General features: G+C 35.4%; 1 protein-coding gene across 1 annotated transcript; it reads left to right on the top strand.

Annotated features, from left to right (window-relative positions):
* Nucleotides 1–417: 417 nt before the first annotated feature.
* LOC120353179 (probable cytochrome P450 6d4) lies at nt 418–21,482 on the top strand. Its single transcript, XM_039435989.1, is given in 7 exon segments — nt 418–657; nt 2,696–2,878; nt 11,072–11,221; nt 11,223–11,298; nt 18,151–18,165; nt 18,168–18,377; nt 21,405–21,482. Coding segments are annotated over 7 exon segments (765 nt in total). The 5' UTR covers nt 418–561; the 3' UTR covers nt 21,440–21,482.
* The last annotated feature ends 328 nt before the right edge of the window (nt 21,483–21,810 follow it).

The following is a 21,810-nucleotide window of genomic DNA, read 5'->3' as shown; positions in this document are numbered from 1 at the left end:
AATGGTGTCGTCATCCTTGTCTATCAATCAAAAATCGGATAGTGCATCCTTTCTGCACTTGCCAAAGTTTGGAAGTTTTGTATCAAATTATGGTGTTATGTATCGAGCTCGGATGTTACTGTAGCATATTAAGTTGATTCTGTATCATTTGGTGGTTGTTCTCGTTCTATAGTGAGGTCCAAGTTATAATGGCAGTGTCTGATTAGCAATGGTATCGGTATCCTTGTCTAAAATATCGCTTTCCTCTGTTACCATATCGTTTTTAACAAAGTAGAATTGATAATTAATTAACAGAATATTCGAACTTAATTATGAAATTATTGAAAAATATCATTTGTTACTCAATAGAATATAATTGATTATTTTAAAAGAGAATGAACAGTTGATATTACATCAATAAACCTGTATCACCTTCCATCTATAGAAGGCATTTACAAGACAGAAGATCGGCAACGTTTATCTCCTATCTTTCTCCACTGCCTTAATAATGTGGAACTCACTATGATTCAAGAAACACAGTAAATTGCATATCTTTTTGGAGCTCCTTGTGTATCTTTCTGGATGCAACACGTTGCATTTGAGAAGATACATAAGTGGAATGTCATCAGCCCTTCCTCCAGCGACAACAAGATGCGCTACATGTTCGAGACCATGCAGGTAATTCGAGAAACACAGTGACTTGTGTATCTTTTTGGAAGCAACATGTTGCATCCGAAAAGATACACAACGATCTTTAATGCATCTTTCCAAAAGCAACAGATGCTCTTTTGTATCTTCTCAAGAGCAACGTGTTTCATCCGAGAAGATGCACAAAGAGCTTTTCCTCCACCTACTGTCATAAGTACTTACTTTACTCCCTGAAACATGATACTAAAGTGTCACTTTTTCGCTCTCGGTACTAAAAAACAGAAAAACTCCCTAGGGAGTAAAGTGACTCCATTTAAATAAATGGGAAGCATCTCTTTTAAAAACGTACATTTGGAATAGGTCAGAAGGTCTAAGCTCAGATGAGAAAGCATAAAGAGGTGTCTGTCATTGAGTCAACTGAATTCAATACCTCAACCAGACATTTGATCGATATATAAAATTTATGTTTGTTTGCTGAAATTATTATTACAAACTTCATATCACTATACTAAAAAAATGTATATATTTTTTATTTTATTCAGGTTATTCAAAATATCAGCCAACGAATATTACTTATTAACTAATCAAATTTGAAACGGGAACTTCATCATAGCTGTAGTTTTGGCTGTCATTGTTGTTACAACTTTAGCCGGCAGATAGTGCTGTCGGAGGAGAACTGTGATCAGCCAGCTGTTCTGTTTACTTTCAGATTATGTTGTAACACATTGTTTGGTCACATACGTTTTTGAAAATTATTTTATTTGCAGTCTTTATAAAAATGTAGGTGGAGGAAAAATGTTGTGTATATCACGAGTGAAAAATGTTTTTTCTCCCTCAGGGAAATTGTTGCCCTCAGCTTCGCCTCGGGCTTCAAACTTTTCCCTCAGGGAGAAAAAACAGCACTTTTCACTCTAGATATACAAATAACTATTTCATAAACAACAGATGCTCTTTCATATCTACTCAAGAGCAACGTGTTGTACCCGAAAGATACACAAGGAGCTTCAACGTATCCACCCATAAGCAACAGATGCTCTTTGTATCTTCTCAAAAACAACGTGTTTCATCCGAAAAGATACACAAGGAGATCTAATGTATCTTCCCACTCGGATGCAACACATTGCTTCTGAGAAAATACAAAAGTGCATCTGTATTTTTTCGGATGCAACACGTTGTTTTGAGAAGATACAAAAGTGCATCAGTATTTTTTGGAGCTCCTTGTGTATCTTTTCAGACGCAACACGTTGCTTTGAGAAGATATACAAGTGCATCTGTTAATCATAGAAGATACATTAAAGCTCAGCCAAAAAAAGCAGTTCAGCTCCTTCTTCTTCTTTTTCTACTCCAAATTTCTTCTTCCTTTCCTTCTTCTGCTTCTCCTTGTTTTCTTCTTTTTCTTCTCCAGTCTTCTCCTTCTTCTTCCTCTTCACCTCCTATTTCTATGTCCTCTTCTTCTACTCATCCTCCTTCTTCCCAGTCTTCTTTTTCTTCTCCTATTTTCTTCTTCCTCTTCTTCTTTTTCTCCTTCTTCTTCACCACCTCCTCCCCCCCATCAGTCATATCCTCCTGTTACTCCTAGTTCTTTGAATTATTTTTCTTCTTCTTCTTCTTCTTTTTCTTATCCAGTCTTCTTCTTCCTTTCCATCTGATTCTCCTTCTTTTTTTCCTCCAGTATTCTTCTCCCACTCCCTTCTCTCTCTTTTCTCTTCTCCTTCTTCTCCCTCTTCTCCTTTTGCTTCTTCTTTTTCTTTCTCTTCTCCTTCTTCTTCTTTATGGTATTTCAAGGGACTGCAAGAGAAAATGTACTATAACGGGTGTGTGTACTGATTTATACAAACTATTTTTCAAATTTACAACATTATTTTTATTATGTTAACTTTTCAAATGCTGAGGTGCGCACAGATATACGCGCCGCGAACATGAGCAATTCACTTTCAATCAGCTGATTTATCTGTATTTTCACAGAAACGGTGAGCTATAGATATAAAAAGCTTTGCATCAGCTGATTAAAAAAGTGAATTGCTCATGTTCGCGGCGCGTAAATCTGTACACACCTCTATGATTGCAGGCATGCAGCACCAAACTGGGCGAGCACCTGTCCTCTCTGGTTCCGCGGGGTGCTGAAGGAAAGACCTTGAAAATAAAAGAGATAACAAACAATTACGGGCTGAATGTGATTGTCTCCACGGCAGTTGGCATAGATCACAACTCTTTCGAAAAAGAGAACCCACTTGCTGATGCTGCACTCAAGGTAACCATCACCATAGAGTAAACATAGAGTTGACCCTCACATACCTACGTTTCTGTCTCTGCCATCATTTGGTAGAGAGTTAGTGGGGAGGATATTTTTAATATTCTTTCCAAAGAATGGACATTGATATGCATACATATAATATCTATAGTTATTATTTCACAAATTACTTTTTCTATCATATACAGTTTCCATATTATTTTCTTAGTCTATATTATGTAAATTCATCTATAATTTTGCTGATTGTACTATTGTATATAAGTGTATACGCCAGTATTATTGTAATCTACATAAAGCAAAACTCATCCAATCATCAATCAATCAATCAATCAATCAATCAATCAATCAATCAATCAATCAATCAATCAATCAATCAATCAATCAATCAATCAATCAATCAATCAATCAATCAATCAATCAATCAATCAATCAATCAATCAATCAATCAATCAATCAATCAATCAATCAATCAATCAATCAATCAATCAATCAATCAATCAATCAATCAATCAATCAATCAATCAATCAATCAATCAATCAATCAATCAATCAATCAATCAATCAATCAATCAATCAATCAATCAATCAATCAATCAATCAATCAATCAATCAATCAATCAATCAATCAATCAATCAATCAATCAATCAATCAATCAATCAATCAATCAATCAATCAATCAATCAATCAATCAATCAATCAATCAATCAATCAATCAATCAATCAATCAATCAATCAATCAATCAATCAATCAATCAATCAATCAATCAATCAATCAATCAATCAATCAATCAATCAATCAATCAATCAATCAATCAATCAATCAATCAATCAATCAATCAATCAATCAATCAATCAATCAATCAATCAATCAATCAATCAATCAATCAATCAATCAATCAATCAATCAATCAATCAATCAATCAATCAATCAATCAATCAATCAATCAATCAATCAATCAATCAATCAATCAATCAATCAATCAATCAATCAATCAATCAATCAATCAATCAATCAATCAATCAATCAATCAATCAATCAATCAATCAATCAATCAATCAATCAATCAATCAATCAATCAATCAATCAATCAATCAATCAATCAATCAATCAATCAATCAATCAATCAATCAATCAATCAATCAATCAATCAATCAATCAATCAATCAATCAATCAATCAATCAATCAATCAATCAATCAATCAATCAATCAATCAATCAATCAATCAATCAATCAATCAATCAATCAATCAATCAATCAATCAATCAATCAATCAATCAATCAATCAATCAATCAATCAATCAATCAATCAATCAATCAATCAATCAATCAATCAATCAATCAATCAATCAATCAATCAATCAATCAATCAATCAATCAATCAATCAATCAATCAATCAATCAATCAATCAATCAATCAATCAATCAATCAATCGACCGAATAGAGGCACACCGAAGAATGAGGTCAATGCTCCGAAGCCAGCTATTTCTGGAGCATTGTCCGAAGAGACCCTCCTCATTATTCGACAGCAAATCGAAGAGTCTGTCCACAGTGCTGTATCAATGGCTGTGAAATCTATTTTCGAGGAACTTCAGGCATTGAAGGAGGAGAACAAACAGCTGCACGATAGAATTCGTGAGCTGGAGGTGTCTTGTCACCTGAAGGTCGACGACCTCGAGCAATATGGGCGCCGACATTCTATACGTATTTTTGGGATCCCGGAGAGTGACAAAGAAGACACGGACCTGCTGGCGCTCGATGTCTTTAACAAGAAGCTGAACGTGCCCGTGACTTTGGCGGATGTCAACCGCTCGCATCGCGTTGGAAGGCGTCAACCACCTCAACAAGGGCAAGCTAAACCAAGGACCGACCCATCATAGTTCGACTCTGCAGCTACCGGACCAGGAAGATGATCTTCGACGCTAAGAGGAAGCTGAAGGGTTCCGGCGTCACCATTCGCGAGGATCTGACTGCGGAGCGCCTCAAGATCCTCAACGCTGCGGCCGACCGTCATGGGCATAGGAATGTCTGGTCATCGGACGGGAGGATCAAGATCTCTATCGGCGAGGGAGGATCCAAGAGGGTCCACACAGTCGAGAGGATGACCGACCTTCAAAAAATAAAGGTAAATTAAATCATTTCAGGATTCGATTACTAAGGTGCCCTTCACTACAAAAATAGGAAATTCGTATTAAAACATTTCACAATAGATATACCTTGGCATTTTTCATGAGCTGGCTTTCTGTTCTATAAATGAATCTTTCCACTGCTATTTATGATTATGTATGAGGCAATTATTTCAAACTAAGGAGATCCACATTTGTTAATACTGATTAATAATTTATCTTGATATTAATTCCCAAAACTACGTTCAATGCATCAACTACTATACTCCAGAGGGTACTTAGAGAATCATTATCTCTATTCTTACTAATAATTATTACATCTCTTACCAAAATTATTTCCATAATTAATAATTTTCGAAATGCTGAATTTCAAATAAATTGGATGATTAACATACGTTATAGATATGGATGTAATCTATAGGTAAAGATAGTAATCTCTTCTATATTAGGTGTACATAATGATATCTCCTACTGTTGCCACAGCTCGAGCAATAGAAGCAAATGTGTGAAGAATTATTGATAGAACGGAGGGGTGGGTAGTCTGTTCATATGCTTATATAGGGGCTGTGTTTCATTTAATGTTATCTTAGACATTCATCACTAAAATATTACAGTTCTCAATTTACTACTTTTATTGTTATTGCAACTCCCAATAGTTAATTATACTTCTAATACTATATAATATTTTTCACACTTCACCGTTCAATCCTATTTAAAACTCATCTAAAATAATCTAGCACTTTCTCCCAATGTGCGAGTTGTATTATGTATCTTTTCTCAATTGATAACTTTCTTCAAAGATTTTTCGTTTTTCTGCTGGCTTTTTCTTCTCTTTTTCAGTTTTTACTGGATCCCATTTCGCTCTATCTCCACCATGAACACGATCTTCCACTACTGGATTCCATCTCTCTCTATCTCCACTTGGACTCGATTTTCCACCACTGGATTCCATCTCTCTCTGTCTCCACTTGGACTCGATCTTCCACTACTGGATTCCTTCTCGCTTACCTCCACTTGGACCCGATTCTTCCACTACTGGATACCTACTCGCTCTATCTCCACTTGGACCAGATCTCCCACTACCAGTTCTTCCTCAATCTTCGTCTTATTCACCATTAGGATTATTCATCACCGGAACTCCACACATCTACATCTTATTGTGTTTAGTGAATTTTGTTTTGAACTAGTGCTTTAAATAGTGAAGGGAGCCGAACTGTCAAGGCATGCTGAATGCACTCGAATCAAGAGACTTTTCATTTAGGTTAAGTTTTATCAGTTTCATCCCCATTTTCCCCGTCATGTGTTGTTCTGAGGTCGGTTCACGATTGGTCTGCTGCTTCCATGATGCCTCTCACTGACACGTCAGCTCGCTCGCCCTCAAGTAGGTATGATTATTTCAATAATAGTAATAATGACGCAGGTATGTTTCTAGCAAATAAGCTCCACTCTTTCAAAAAACTTTTCAAGGCTGCTCACCTTAACGTACAATCCCTCAGTTGCCACATTGATGAACTCAGAGCAATCTTCCGTTTTCAGGACTTCAATATAATCGGAATTTCCGAATCATTTTTGAAGCCTAGTATTTCATCAAATTTTGTTGCATTGCCTGGATATAATCTTTTCCGGAATGATAGATTAAATAAAGCTTGTGGGGGTGTAGCAATTTATGTGAAAGAAGGTATCAAAACAAAAGTTTTAATCACATCTAAACAAGAGTATTGTTCCAGACCAGAGTTTATGCTACTTGAATATCCTTATCTAGTACTGATAAATTACTCGTTGGTATCTGTTATCGCCCACCAAAAATAGGTCATTTCACAGATTTCGAAAGTGCCTTGCTTTCTCTTATGCCTTGTTATAACCGTATACTAGTTATGGGGGATATGAACACCGACTTGAACATGACAAATCGTAACTTTGACTACTTTCAACTGACTACAATTTTCCAATGCCTAAACATGACTATTTTACCTCTCGATCCAACTCATCATACTAATGAATCAGACACACTCATTGACCTTCTCATTGTTAGTGATCCCAATGAGGTTGTTCAAGCAGGCCAAATCTCAGTCCCAGCTATTTCTAGACATGATTTGATCTACTGTGTACTTTCCATAAGATACCCAAGCCAGAACAGAAAATTATCACTTATAGAGACTTCAAAAACTTTGATGAAGCCGCCTTCCTGACTGATGTGGCTCAGACTCCATGGCATCAAATTGAAGCATTACCCTCAGTTGATGACATGGTCAAGACTTTCGAGAATTGGACTTTGACTTTGTATGACAAACATGCACCTTATGTGACAAGGAGGATTAATAGAAAACGACGAGTACCGTGGATGACTGAAGACATACTTAAGATGATGGGACGTAGAGACAAAGCACATAGAAAATTTAAAAAGACATTTGACTTGGACAGTTTGATAGAGTATAGGAGCCTTAGAAATAGGGTTAAACAGGAATTACGGAACTCAAAGATTAGGTACTTGAATTCGTTTATGACAAACAATAGACAAGACTCTAAATCACTTTGGCAGGGAATAAAAGAATTCGGGCTTGGCAAGAGAAATCGAATCCACAAATTGACTTACCATTGAATAATATAAATGACCATTTCGTTTCACACTCTAACCAACGCGACGAAGTTGTCATTGCTAATCACATTGATGATCTTGAAGAGCAGGTTACAAACTTAGATTTACCAATCACTGATCAATTTCATTCCATCCAATCTCAGAAGAAGACACTTTCAGAGCAATTCAACGTATTCATAGTAATGCTATGGGTGTAGACAAAATTCCTATTAAATTTATCAAGAAGATGTTATTTGCTGTTTTACCAACCATTACATACATTTTCAACAAGTCACTTGAAGAAGGCATTTTCCCTGAAAACTGGAAGTTTGCTCTGGTTCGCCCTCTAAATAAAGTTCCATCACCCAATAAAGTTGAGGATTTTAGACCAATCAGTATTTTACCTGCATTGTCCAAAGTGCTAGAAAGACTCATTCATGCTCAAGTTGTAAAATTTCTAGACAACAATAGTAAGCTTCATAACTTTCAATCAGGCTTTAGAAAATTCCATTCAACTGAGACAGCTCTGCTTCGTGTCACTGATGATATAAGGTTAGCTATGGACCAAAGAAAATGCACCATCCTCACCCTATTTGATTTTTCTAAAGCATTCGATACTGTTGATCATACAGTCCTTCTGAATAAGTTGGCTATTCTTGGTTTCAGTCACAACTCGTTAGTTTGGTTTAAATCCTATCTATTAGGTAGGAAACAATGTGTATCTGTCGGTGACAAAAAGTCAACTTGGAAAAACGTTATGCATGGAGTACCACAAGGTTCAATTTTAGGCCCTCTCCTCTTCACTTTGTATGCTAATGACCTTTCTTCCATTATCAAATTCTCCAGTTTCCATACTTATGCAGACGACCTTCAAATCTATTTAAGCTGTCCCATAACAAAAATTAATGAAACAGTTGGAATAATGAATCAGGATATCAATTCGATAGTGGAATGGACAAAGAAAAATGGCCTTAAGCTTAATCCCATCAAAACACAACCCATTATAATTGGATATTCTCGTCTTATAAACAATATTGACCTTGAATCGATTCACAAAATTAGTGTAGACGGTAATGACATTCCTTACTGTAGCTCAGTTAAAAATTTAGGCATTATATGAATAATACTCTTGACTGGTCAGAACAAGTGAACAAAACTTGTAAAAAGGTATTCTCAGCCATGCATGCATTGAAGAAAATGCACGATATCCTCCCTAGAAACATTAAATTATTATTGGTTCAATCTCTCATCTTCCCACATTTAATGTATTGTAATTCTGTTCTTAACGATATGCAAGTCACTCTGAATGATAAACTACAGCGTTGCCAAAATTATTGTCTACGTTTCGTCTACTCTCTCCAACGCCATGATCATATCACCCCAGCCCACATTGCTAGTTCAACATTAAAGCTTCCCGATCAGAGGCTTTTTCGAATAGTCAAGCTTGTTAGAGATATCTTGATATACGGTAATCCGAACTATTTTAAAGATGATTTCAAATTTGTCTCTGAAGGTAGGAGGATAGATGCTTCACATACTAGAACCGGAGAAAGTACTTTAAGGATACCCAATCATCGAACTACTATTTTCACAAAATCCTTCTTAGTCAGTGCCTGTCGTGCATGGAATGCACTTCCTGTTTCTATCAGGTCCATCGAGAGCCGAGCGAGCTTCATCCTAACTTTAAAAAAACATCTTTTGGAACAAATGACTGAAACTGTCCGGCCCTAGAACGATCACATGACATCCATCCCCCACCCATCCCACAAATACAAACCTTTAAACCATGTTATAGAACGAATTGTATATATATATATATTATATAAACTCATGTTATTTCAATTATCCACTGCATACTGCTGTATATTACTGAAAGTTGATAACCCTGATCTACTTTCAGCCTACTTCATTTTATTAATCAATTATTTGATCTTATCTACCTATATAATTATTTTACTCTATCAATTTTCTGTTTTTTTTCTCTTAATATTCATATTGATTAAAACTTTTACAATATTTCCATTAATAAATAAATCCTTAGTTTAAATAACGAAATTAACGTTTTGGTAGAGAGTTAGTGGGGAGGATATTTTTAATATTCTTTCCGAAGAATGGACATTGATATGTCCAAAGCTCCGCCAATTTATGTAGATGCATAACAATATGATTATTATCTATAGTTATTATATTACAAATTGCTTTTTCATATCATATACAGTTCAATAATTATTTTCTTAGTCTATATTATGTAAATTCATCTATAATTTTGCTGTATTGTAAGCTATTGTATATAAGTGTATAAGCCAGTATATATTGTAATCTACATAAATAAAGTACTCAATCAATCAATCAATCAATCAATCAATCAATCATCATAGGATACCTATAGTAACAACATTTTCTTTGGCTGCTATTTTTGTTATTCAACAAAATTATAACTTTGTCAGCGTGTTTGGGAGGCAGCTATAGTTAGGAAAAAGGGAACTAGCTGTATGTTTTAGATCAGGGGGGTCTGCTGGGTCGAGGGGTTGGCGAGAAGATAGTAAACCTGTTATTAAACAAAAGTTAATGCGATAAAAGAGGCTTTTGTTATTAACATAAGAAGGACACATTTCGCTTTGATCTTTACCAACTCTCGATGGATTAACATTAACATTAACATTAACATTAACTTAACATTAACTTAACATTAACATTAACATTAACATTACATTAACATTACATTAACATTAACATTAACATTAACTTAACATTAACATTAACATTAACATTAACATTAACATTAACATTGATAACATTAATCTGTAATAACAAGGAATTTACTGTTAGAACACGAGTTATATACTTTTTCAAGAGAATTTTTTGTTGATTCAGTCAAGTTGACAACTTTTTATTAATAACTCCGTGTGTAACGCAGCTTTAGACATCACTTCAAATAAATAAAATAAATAAATAAATTCAATTTTATTGTCAGCCAGCCAAAAAAGCACAAGACAAAGCCACACAATAGAACATGAAATAGAAAGTCACTCATTAAGAGACACATTGTTACTAATACATTGCTATTTAGATTACATTTCCAAATATTACAAATAACAAAGACAAATATTACAAAATTAAGCAGCTAGTCATACGTGCTAACAAATAAGAATTAAGGTATGCTGATTCTGTTTCGTAAAATTCCTAATTTATAAAAAGGATTTTTTGCCAGCCAATCGTGCACCTTCAATTTGAACAGGTTTAGGGGTGTTTGTTGGAGGTGTAGCGCGTAACTTTTATACACCTTTTGCCCAACTGCTTCAACTGTTTAAAGATTAGACAATCTTTGGTATGAATATAGATCTGTCTATTGTTTCTGGTATTACAGAGTGAACAGTATTTCTTCATTGATAACGATGCAGATTCTCCTTAGTGTATAACAAAATTTCTACACTTCGCTCGGTCAATAAGTGTCAAAGTCACCCTGGTTAACCTTATCGAATTCTTTGCAGGTCACTGACCCCGACGACTTGATGCAGGGTCTACGGTTTATTCTCTCGTTTGTGAGTCCAAAAATCGCCAAATTCTTCAACATGCGGTTCACGCCGAAGGGCGTCTCAGACTTCTACATCGATATGGTGGACAAAATTGTCAACTATCGAAAAATCACATAATGTGGTGAGGAAGGATTTCATGCAGGTTCTTCTCAATTTGAACGAGGAGATTGAAAAAAGCAAAGGTATTTCACATTTTCAAAATTTGTCCATGAAATTATCTACAGTCCACGTTATAATGACAGTATTTCATTAACATTGGTGTTGCTATCCTTGTCTATCATTCCACAAAGCAGATAGCGCTAACCTTTCTGCACTGTTGCCAAGGTTTGGAAGCTCTGTATCAAATTATGGTGTTGTGTATCATATTTTGTTGATACTGTATCATCTTCCTATAGTAAGGTCCACGTTATAATGGCAGTATTTGATTAACATTGGTGTTGCTATCCTTGTCTATCATTCCACAAAGCAGATAGCGCTATCCTTTCTGCACTGTTGCCAAAGTTTGGAAGTTCTGTATCAAATTATGGTGTTGTGTATCATATTGTGTTGATACTGTATCATCTTCCTATAGTAAGGTCCACGTTATAATGGCAGTATTTGATTAACATTGGTGTTGCTATCCTTGTCTATCATTCCACAAAGCAGATAGCGCTATCCTTTCTGCACTGTTGCCAAAGTTTGGAAGTTCTGTATCAAATTATGGTGTTGTGTATCATATTGTGTTGATACTGTATCATCTTCCTATAGTGAGGTCCACGTTATAATGACAGTATTTGATCTACATTGGTGTTGCTATCCTTGTCTATCATTCCACAAAGCAGATAGCGCTATCCTTTCTGCACTGTTGCCAAAGTTTGGAAATTCTGTATCAAATTATGGTGTTGTGAATCATATTGTGTTGATACTGTATCATCTTCCTATAGTGAGGTCCACGTTATAATGGCAGTATTTGATTAACATTGGTGTTGCTATCCTTGTCTATCATTCCACAAAGCAGATAGCTCTATCCTGTTTTGTATCAAATTATGGTGTTGCGTATCAAATTGAGATGATCCTGTATCATATAGTTCTGATACTGTTTCAGTTTGTGGTGTTTTTGTATAATCTTCCTATAGTGAGGTCCACGTTATAACGGCAGTATTTGATTACCATGGGTTTGCTATCTTTGTCTATCATCGACAAAGCAGATAACTCTATCCTGTTTTGTATCAAATTATGGTGTGTTGTATCAGTTGAGATGATACTGTATCATATTGTTTCGGAGCACTTGGACATCATCTGGTTCTCCCCTTCCAAATTCCGACGGGTCTCATATGATTTAGTCTTGTAGTATGTGGTCCATCATTTCGTGATTGCGCTTGCATTTCTTTTATTCAGTAAATAATCCTCATAAGGACAATTACCCTTATTCAATTATCCTGGTAGTACACACAGACACTTTTATTTCCTCTTGTCTATATACTAGTAATGATTATAGTTTACTAAGGTATGTGTGCATTTTTTTCATATGAATTCAATTACTGTATTTTATTATTCTATATACAACTGTATATTTCTTCTATTTTTCGTCTTATTTCATTCTCATATTTTATAATTATCTATTATTATAATATTTTATTATTTTCTTATATCTTCTACTTTTTTATTTCCTTGCCCTACTACCATAGGTAAGGAAAGTATTGCTTTCCAAAAAATTAAGGTACCCCAATTTCAAGTTTTCTATACGTTTCAGGTCCCCTGAGTCCAAAAACATGATTTTTGGGTGTTGGTCTGTGTGTGTGTGGGTGTGTGTGTGTGTATGTGTGTTGTGTGTGTGTATGTGTGTGTGTATGTGTGTGTGTGTGTGTATGTGTGTATGTCTGTGAACACGATAACTCCATTCCTAATTAACCGATTGACTTGAAATTTTAATCTTAAGATCCTTATACCATAAGGATCCGACAATAAGAAACTCAATAAAATTCAATTCAAGGTGGCGGAAAAAATGGCGGATAATTACTAAAAAACCATGTTTTTCACGTTTTTCTCGAAAACGGCTCAAACGATTTTCTTCAAATTTATACCATGGATAGCTATTTATAAGCCCTATCAACTGACATGAGTCTCATTTCTGGGAAAATTCCAGGAGCTCCGTAATATTCTTGAGAAAAATGGCGGATGATGACTACAAAACCATGTTTTTCACGGTTTTCTCGAAAACGGTTCTAACGATTTCCTTCAAATTTATACCATGGATAGCTATTTATAAGCCCTATCAACTGACATGAGTCTTATTTCTGGGAAAATTCCAGGAGCTCGTAATATTCTTGAGAAAAATGGCGGATAATGACTAAAAAACCATGTTTTTCACGGTTTTCTCGAAAACGGCTCTAACGATTTTCTTCAAATTTATACAATGAATAGCTATTTATAAGCCCTATCAACTGACATGAGTCTCATTTCTGAGAAAATGCAGGAGCTCCGTATATTCTTGAGAAAAATGGCGGATAATTACTAAAAAACCATGTTTTTCACTATTTTCTCAAAAATAACTTGACCGATTTTTTTCAAATTCATACCCTGTATAGTCATCTATGAGCTCTATCAACTGGCATGAGTCTTCTTTCTGGGAAACTAATGGGGGGTCCACCCCATCCTTTATTAATGTACTTAGTAACCTCCTTCTCGTGCATGAGGTAGGTAGCGCAGTTCATAAAAAGAATACATAGTCGAGATATTTCATCTGTAGAACAGCTGTTTTGACGACTTTGAAAAAATGAGGACTAAACAAATCATCTAGTTTCACAATTGACACAAAGGAAAAGTACTCTGAAAACAATTATATATACACATATACAGAAGTCTGATCGTAGTTTCAAATATGAGCAAGAAGTTGTATGAGTGTCCACACCAGATTTTTACCTGTTGTCTCCATGAATAAATAAATAAATCAATAAATAAATCCTATAGTGGTATTGCTATCCGTGTCTATCATTCAACAAAGCGGATAGCGCTATCTCTTTCTCGATTTGTTCTGTTGCCAGATCGTCTTTTAACAATGTAGAATTAATAATTAAATAACAAAATATCCCATCTCAATTATGAAATTAATCTCTGATGTTTCAATCTCTGAGATTGACAATGGTGTAATAACCGAAACCGGTCTTTCTAAGTATCAATAAATCTGTGGTTTTTGACAATTTCTTAGTCTTTTTCATTCAATAGAATGTAATTGATTATTTAAAATATGAATGGACCGTTGATCAATAAACCTGTATCAGCTATATTCTATAGAAGGCATTGACAAGACAGAGAGAGGATCGGCAAAGTTTTTCTCCTATCTCTCATCACTGCCATATAACGTGGACCTGACTATAGTAGGTAACCCGTGCTTCGCAAGGATCGATTAAGAACTTGACAAACTGAAAACTTGACGTAATGAATTCTTAAAGAATTTAAAATAACCATCCTCGTTAAATTAGGAATCTATGCAAAATGTCAAGTCTATCAGTTGAGTAGTTGAGACGTGATGATGCGTCATTCTTGATTTATTGATTATTGTGCAATGATTGAGAGTATTCCAAGAGAATTCGAATGGAATAGAGACAATACTACTAGTTCTATGAACAGTAGACCATACGCAGTATTCTCATCTACAAGTACCTGATTGAAACTATAGACCTTATGGAAATACAGCAATAGACTGGCTTCTCCACACATCTGTGTAATCACTTGTCAGCTGATTTATGATGAATAATTCTATAGTCTGATTTTTACTCTAACATTGGCGTATGAAGGAGGCTCCTCTTTACTTTTATATTATCCTTGAAATGCAAAATTTCCAAAACCTTGTATATACGTCGACGCGCAATTAAAAAACCAACATACCTGTCAAATTTCATGAAAATCTATTACCGCGTTTCGCCGTAAATGCGCAACATATAAACATTTAAACATTCAAACATTTGAACATTAAGAGAAATTCCAAACTGTCAACTTGAATCTTAGACCTCACTTCGCTCGGTCAATTATAAGGCTCATTGTACTATTCAGAGATTACCCTGTGCTATGGGACGCTTAAGCTGCGTACACATATTCGCGCTTCCAACCAGCATCGAGCACGCTCCTCCCTTGTACCGCCCTCGTACCACCATCGAACCACAGTCGCACCGCCCACGCACCCATCATGAACATTATGGAAGATGTTAGATCTTCTCGCGTTCCCCGGTCGAACCACTGTTGCTCGCCGGTCGATCAACAATCGCTCTGCTGGAGTGACGTTCGGTTGCGGAGCAGAGCGACAGTCTGTACGCACCTATAAAGTGCTGACTTTTAAAAACAGGAACGAAAATTCGATTGCTATGAACGTGGAGAGGTTGGAAGTTGAAGAAAATATGAGAATCCTACACTTCTAGTGGAGCACAGGTTTATTCCAAACTAAATGTAGCTCTGCTACAAGTAATGGCATCAAAATAATAAATTATAGCAGAACTTTATTTAACAAAGCTTATGTAGCTCTACTGCTACACAAAATAAGCGTTAAATTTACTTATAGCAGAGCTACATCTAGCAGAACTATATGTAGCTGAGAGAGCTATATGTAGCTCAAATTGTATATAGCTCTGTCAGCTACATAGTTCTGCTATAGTGAGGTCCACGTTATAATGGCAGTGAGCTATATGTAGCTCTACTGCTACACAAAATAAGCGTTAAATTTACTTATAGCAGAGCTACATCTAGCAGAACTATATGTAGCTGAGAGAGCTATATGTAGCTCAAATTGTATATAGCTGTCAGCTACATAGTTCTGCTATAGTGAGGTCCACGTATAATGGCAGTGAGCTATATGTAGCTCTACTGCTACACAAAATAAGCGTTAAATTTACTTATAACAGAGCTACATCTAGCAGAACTATATGTAGCTGAGAGAGCTATATGTAGCTCAAATTGTATATAGCTCTGTCAGCTACATAGTTCTGCTATAGTGAGGTCCACGTTATAATGGCAGTGAAGAGAGATAGGAGAAAACGTTCTATCCTCTGTCTCATCAATGCCTTCTATAGACGGTAGCTGATACAGGATTATTGATGTAATAATAACTGTTCATTCTTGTTTTAAATAACCAATTTTTTTTAAATAATTCCATAATGAATTTTCATAATAAACTAAGATGGAGATATCGGTGACCGAGCTTCGCTCTGGAGTACAAAAGCATAAAAAATTTATTACGAAAGTTGAAATTATAATAATATGCAAAGTTCATGCAGAAATGCTTTATCTAATCACAATAAATTGAGATTAATTCCCAGAGGAATACAAAATTTCCCTCACAAAGGCCCAGTTGCACAAAAGCCGGTTAAATTTTAATCATGAATAATTTCACCTGACCCAAATCAGAGAAGAACATTTCAAAAAGATGGTTCCATTGGAATTAATCTGTATTAAAGATAACCCAGCTTTTTTGCAACCGGCACTAAGTACCTGATTGAATGATTACAAAAGTTCAACAGCTGAGTCATAATTTTGACACAGTCCCACACACATGAACTCGCTCACTCACTTCCATCATCAACAGACGACGAAATAATTATTATCAGCTGTTTTTCCAAGGATGAATAATAACTATCCTTTCAATGTCCTTCAGCGAGTTTTCCCAGAGATGAGACTTAGTGCAATCGAATTTTTATATTATAAACCTACTATTTTCTGAATTTCATGAGAATCGTTAGAGCCGTTTTCGAGATCCGGTAAAATACAAATTAATATACAAACAGAAATTGCTCGTTTAATAGTGTAGGATATTTTGTTAATTCATTATCAATTCTGCATTGTTAAAAGACGATCTGTCAACAGAGCAAAGCGAGAAAGAGATAGTGCTATCCGCTTTGTTGAATGATAGACAAGGATAGCAATACCGTTGCTAATCAAACACTGCCATTATAACGTGGACCTCACTATAGCAGAACTATGTAGCTGACAGAGCTATAGGTAGTTCAAATCTCATATAGCTCATCAGCTACATTGTGTGTACTTAGCTTAAAGCTGCGTTTACACCAAAGTTATTAACAAAATTTTAATAACTTAATCCTTATAGATTCTATTGGATTGAATGTAACTTATCATACACATGATGATCATACTGTATCTGTTTGTCAGGTTCCGTTCAATTTAATAAAATCTATAACGATTAAGTTATTAACATTTTCTTAATAACTTTGTGTAAACGCGGCTTTAGCCAGCTCTTTCCATTATTAATTATAAATTTCAAATCTATATATAAAAGCGAAATGGCACTCACTCACTGACTGACTGACTGACTGACTCACTCACTCACTCACTCACATAACTAAAAATCTACCGGACTAAAAACGTTCAAATTTGGTAGGAATGTTCAGTTGGCCCTTTAGAGGCGCACTAAGAAATCTTTTGGCAATATTTTAACTCTAAGGGTTGTTTTTAAGGGTTTAAAGTTCGTCTTTTTGCATGTATATTCTTCTTCTCCCGATCTCTTAATTATAATTGGAATTTCCATATCATATGTTACTATAGAACTATAATCTAGATAGAGTACCTCTTCGAAACAGTTGTTAACTGGCAACTAAATTAATAATTTTGTCAGGTTGGCATTAAGTTGAGTTGACTTTTTTAGGTTGGCACCAAGTTGAAGATTTAAATGCATTTATCGCGGAAAAATTGATTGGGCACTGCTACTTCAATCCTGGGAATATTATATTACTAGCCGTCAGGCTCGCTTCGCTCGCCATATCCGTTTAGCCAGACGTTTAGTCTGGACCTCCGACTGGATTGTTCTAACATATGATAAAAATGCAGGCGAGCGAAGCGAGCCTGCTGATCTCATTCTTGGACGATCCAGCCGGGGGTCCAGGGGCGGAGCCCCCTGGCTAGACGGATATGGCGAGCGAAGCGAGCCTGACGGCTAGTTTGATTATAGATTTCAAATATACTATAAGGTATGCTATGATATGAGACGTTTATGTTGTTTTGAAGTAATGGTGAACATATTTCTGAAATCTTTTGGTTGATATCAATTTCAGAGTCGGACGGCAGAGAGCGTTGAGTTTGGATGAAATGGCGTCGCAAACTTTCCTGTTCATTCTCGCTGGACATGAGACTACTTCTGCATCTTTGTGTTTCCTGCTTTACGAGTTGGCTGTTAATCAAGAGATGCAGCAAAAACTGTATGATGAGATCAAAGCTGTGGATGGAGACATAACCTATGAAACTATTAAAGAACTGGAGTACATGGACATGATATTCAACGGTAAGTAGGAGTTGAGTATTCGTTTATTCACTTAAATAGGAGAAAATACAACATCTACTTGATGCCATTATAGTCCAGTCAATCTATATAATAAGAGAGAGTAGGTAGGGTGTGTTTGTTCGTGGTTCGTTTGTTCGTTTGTTCGCATCAAAACATGTCAACTTGTGGATTGCATACCGGAAAAACGGGAATGATTTAGATCTCCAAATTTTGAACAGATTCTAAAAATATCAATCTCGTGCACCTGGAAGCCCAAATTTCAATTCTCCTTCTAGATTTTTCAGAATAATGTTCAAATTCATCTATGCTACCGTAGGCTACATGAAGTTCCATAGCCCAAAGTGTGTTTTTTTTTATGAGCATATATGTGTGTTATAAGACTACCATTTTTACGAACGTCTATGTAGCGCAGCGGTAAAACGCTTGCTTACGGAGCGATAGTCCTCGAGTCGAATCCCCGATGCTTCCCATTTTTTTGTTCTTAATTTTTTCCCTCGAATTATATTATTATCATTTTTTTTTAAGGAATTTGTTTTCATTACTATTGAACTTGGATTTTATCAAATAATTATTTTTAATGTAAACTTTGCCACCAGTACAAATGAATTGGACATAGTTTTCATGCTGTAGGCATATAATTGATTTCATAAGAAAAACATGATAGATCACAATAAAATAAGTAATAATTATATTATTCAGTTATAATGTACTATCAGAATGAATCCCAGTGAAACGAGTATTTTAGGTATTTTGTTTGGAATTGGGAACAAAAAGGCTGCCTGATTCAAATTGAGGAGGATACTAATCGAACTAAAATTTATTGATGTATTGGAAAAATCAATATGATTCTGTGAGGTTTTCAAGTATTATGTATTCTTCAGTTTTCTATACTATAATAAAGGAAAGAACTGCTTATACACGTAAGGAATAGGGAATTATGTTTGACGCATCATCACGTCTGAAATATACTCACTGATTAATTTGAAATTTTGCATATAGATTCTTCATTAACCGAGGATGGCCTATTTTCAAATTCGAATTTTTATTACGTCAAGTTTTCATTTTGCAGTTTTAAAATAGACCCTTGCGAAGCACGGGTTACCTACTAGTATAGACAGAAAAAAGAGGGTGTGCTTGCAATTTATGTTGTAGTTCTGATTTTTTAATATATTACTTGGATACATGAGTGAAGTACAGAACAAAACTCTTCATGCTTGTGCTAGATACAGAGGCCCCAAAAACCTTTTTTTGGCTCATTTTCCAGTTTTCAGCTATTCCGCCAAACCAGTGATCGGACAATAGTATATTTCGCACCTCGGTTTTCAAGATTGAGAGCCGGAAAAACATTTTTGCCCGTGGTGCGACAAAAAAACACACAAAAATAAACAATATATATATATATGAGAATAGTTGTTTACCAAGCACTTTCGATAGCAGAAGTGGAAGGTGATAGCTCTAGCAAATCTGAGGTAATCTGAATATCAGGAAATTGTCCAAGTATTACTTTCCTTGCCCTATTACCATAGGTAAGGAAGTATTGCTTCCGAAAAAAATTAAGGTACCTCAATATTTCTAAATTTCTATACGTTTCAAGAACCCCTGAGTTCAAAAAAGTGGTTTTTGGGTATTGGTCTGTGTGTTGTGTGTGTGTGTGTGTGGTGTTGTGTGTGTGTGTGTGTGTGTGTGTGTGTGTGGTGTGTGTGTGTGTGTGTGTGTGTGTGTGTGTTGTGGGTGTGTGTGGTGTGTGTGGTGTGTGTTGTGGTGTGTGTGTGTGTGTGTGTGTGTGTGTGTGTGTGTGTGTGTGTGTGTGTGTGTGTGTGTGTGTGTGTGTGTGGTGTTGTGTGTGTATGAGTGTATGTGCGTCTGTGTACACGATATCTCATCTCCCAATAACGGAATGACTTGAAATTTGGAACTTAAGGTCCTTACACTATAAGGATCCGACACGAACAATTTTGATCAAATGCAAATTCAAGATGGCGGCTAAAATGGCGAAAATGTTGTCAAAAACATGGGTTTTCGCGATTTTCTTGAAAATGGCTCCAACGATTTTGATCAAATTCATACCCAATATATTCATTGATAAGTTGTATCAACTGCCACAAGTCCCATATCTGTAAAAATTTTAGGAGCTCCGCCCCATCTATGCAAAGTTCGATTTTAGATTCTCAATTATCAGGCTTCAGATACGATTTAAACAAAAACTTCCAAGTGGAAAAGATTGAGTATGAAAATCTCTACGATTAATGTCCAGTAACATTTTCACCTAAATTTGAAAATAAGCACGTAATTCGAGAAAATCTGATTATTCAATTGCAAAATGTTGGCAACTGTTGATTCTATTAAATCATTCACTACTGAGAGATAGCAGACCTCGTGTGTCTCCAGCGTTATAGTCCTGTCACCAGCTGGCTGAGATGCACGTGAACACTAGCGTCAGGTGATCAATTTTTATAACGGCAAGGAAAGTTGTGTGAGTGCGCCACACCAGATTTTTTTGATTTTTTATTCTGGTTTGTCTAAAAAACCTAAAAGATTATGTTCAATTATGTGGGAGGTGAGTTATACTTTTTTATTCTTTCAAATGGCAATAAGATGATATTATTATAAATAATGTTTTAATTATTGAATAATGAACACAAATAATGAAAAGTTTTTTGATCAGCTGTTTTTTGATCACCTTTCTTAGTTCCATGTTAGCGGCTGTTATACTTTTTTATTCTTTCAAATGACAATAAAATGATATTATTATGAATAATGTTTTAATTATTGAATGATGAACACAAATAATGAAAAGTTTTTTGATCAGCTGTTTTTTGATCACCTTTCTTAGTTCCATGTTAGCGGCTGGAAAGGGTACTCTTTCCGGCCTAGGCCGAAAAGAAACCTGTTCTGACGTCAGACGAGAGTCGTCTGCAAACAATATCTTTCAGATCTACGTAGGGACTGGGAAACAGCTGCTTTCTGTGCAGTGTGGCGAAAAATAATAAATTGAATTGAATTTAATGTGATTCTTATATTGTGCAGAAATGTTGAGGAATATCCCGCTGCGCCAGTACTGATTCGGCTATGTGTGAAAGACTTCATTCTTCCCAAGGTTTTCTAATCAGGAAAGGAACTCAAGTGATGATTCGGTCTATGCGCTTCAGAAGGATCCCAAATATTTTCCGCAGCCTGATAAATTTGAGCCGGAAAGATTTAGTAAGAGAGCGCCAATCCACAAGATTGTCCCCTTCTCTTTCATGCCCTTTGGTGAGGGACCTCGATATTGTTGGTGAGTATTTATTTATTTATTTATTTATTATTTATTTATATATTTATTTATTTATTTATCTATTTATTTATTTATTTATTTATTATTTATTATTATCTTTTATATTATCTATTTATTTATTTATCTATTATTATCTATTTATTTATTATTTATCTATTT

This window comes from Nilaparvata lugens, chromosome 9 (assembly GCF_014356525.2).
Source record: "Nilaparvata lugens isolate BPH chromosome 9, ASM1435652v1, whole genome shotgun sequence".
NCBI lineage: Eukaryota > Metazoa > Arthropoda > Insecta > Hemiptera > Delphacidae > Nilaparvata > Nilaparvata lugens.
This window is presented reverse-complemented; position numbering and strand designations above follow the sequence as displayed.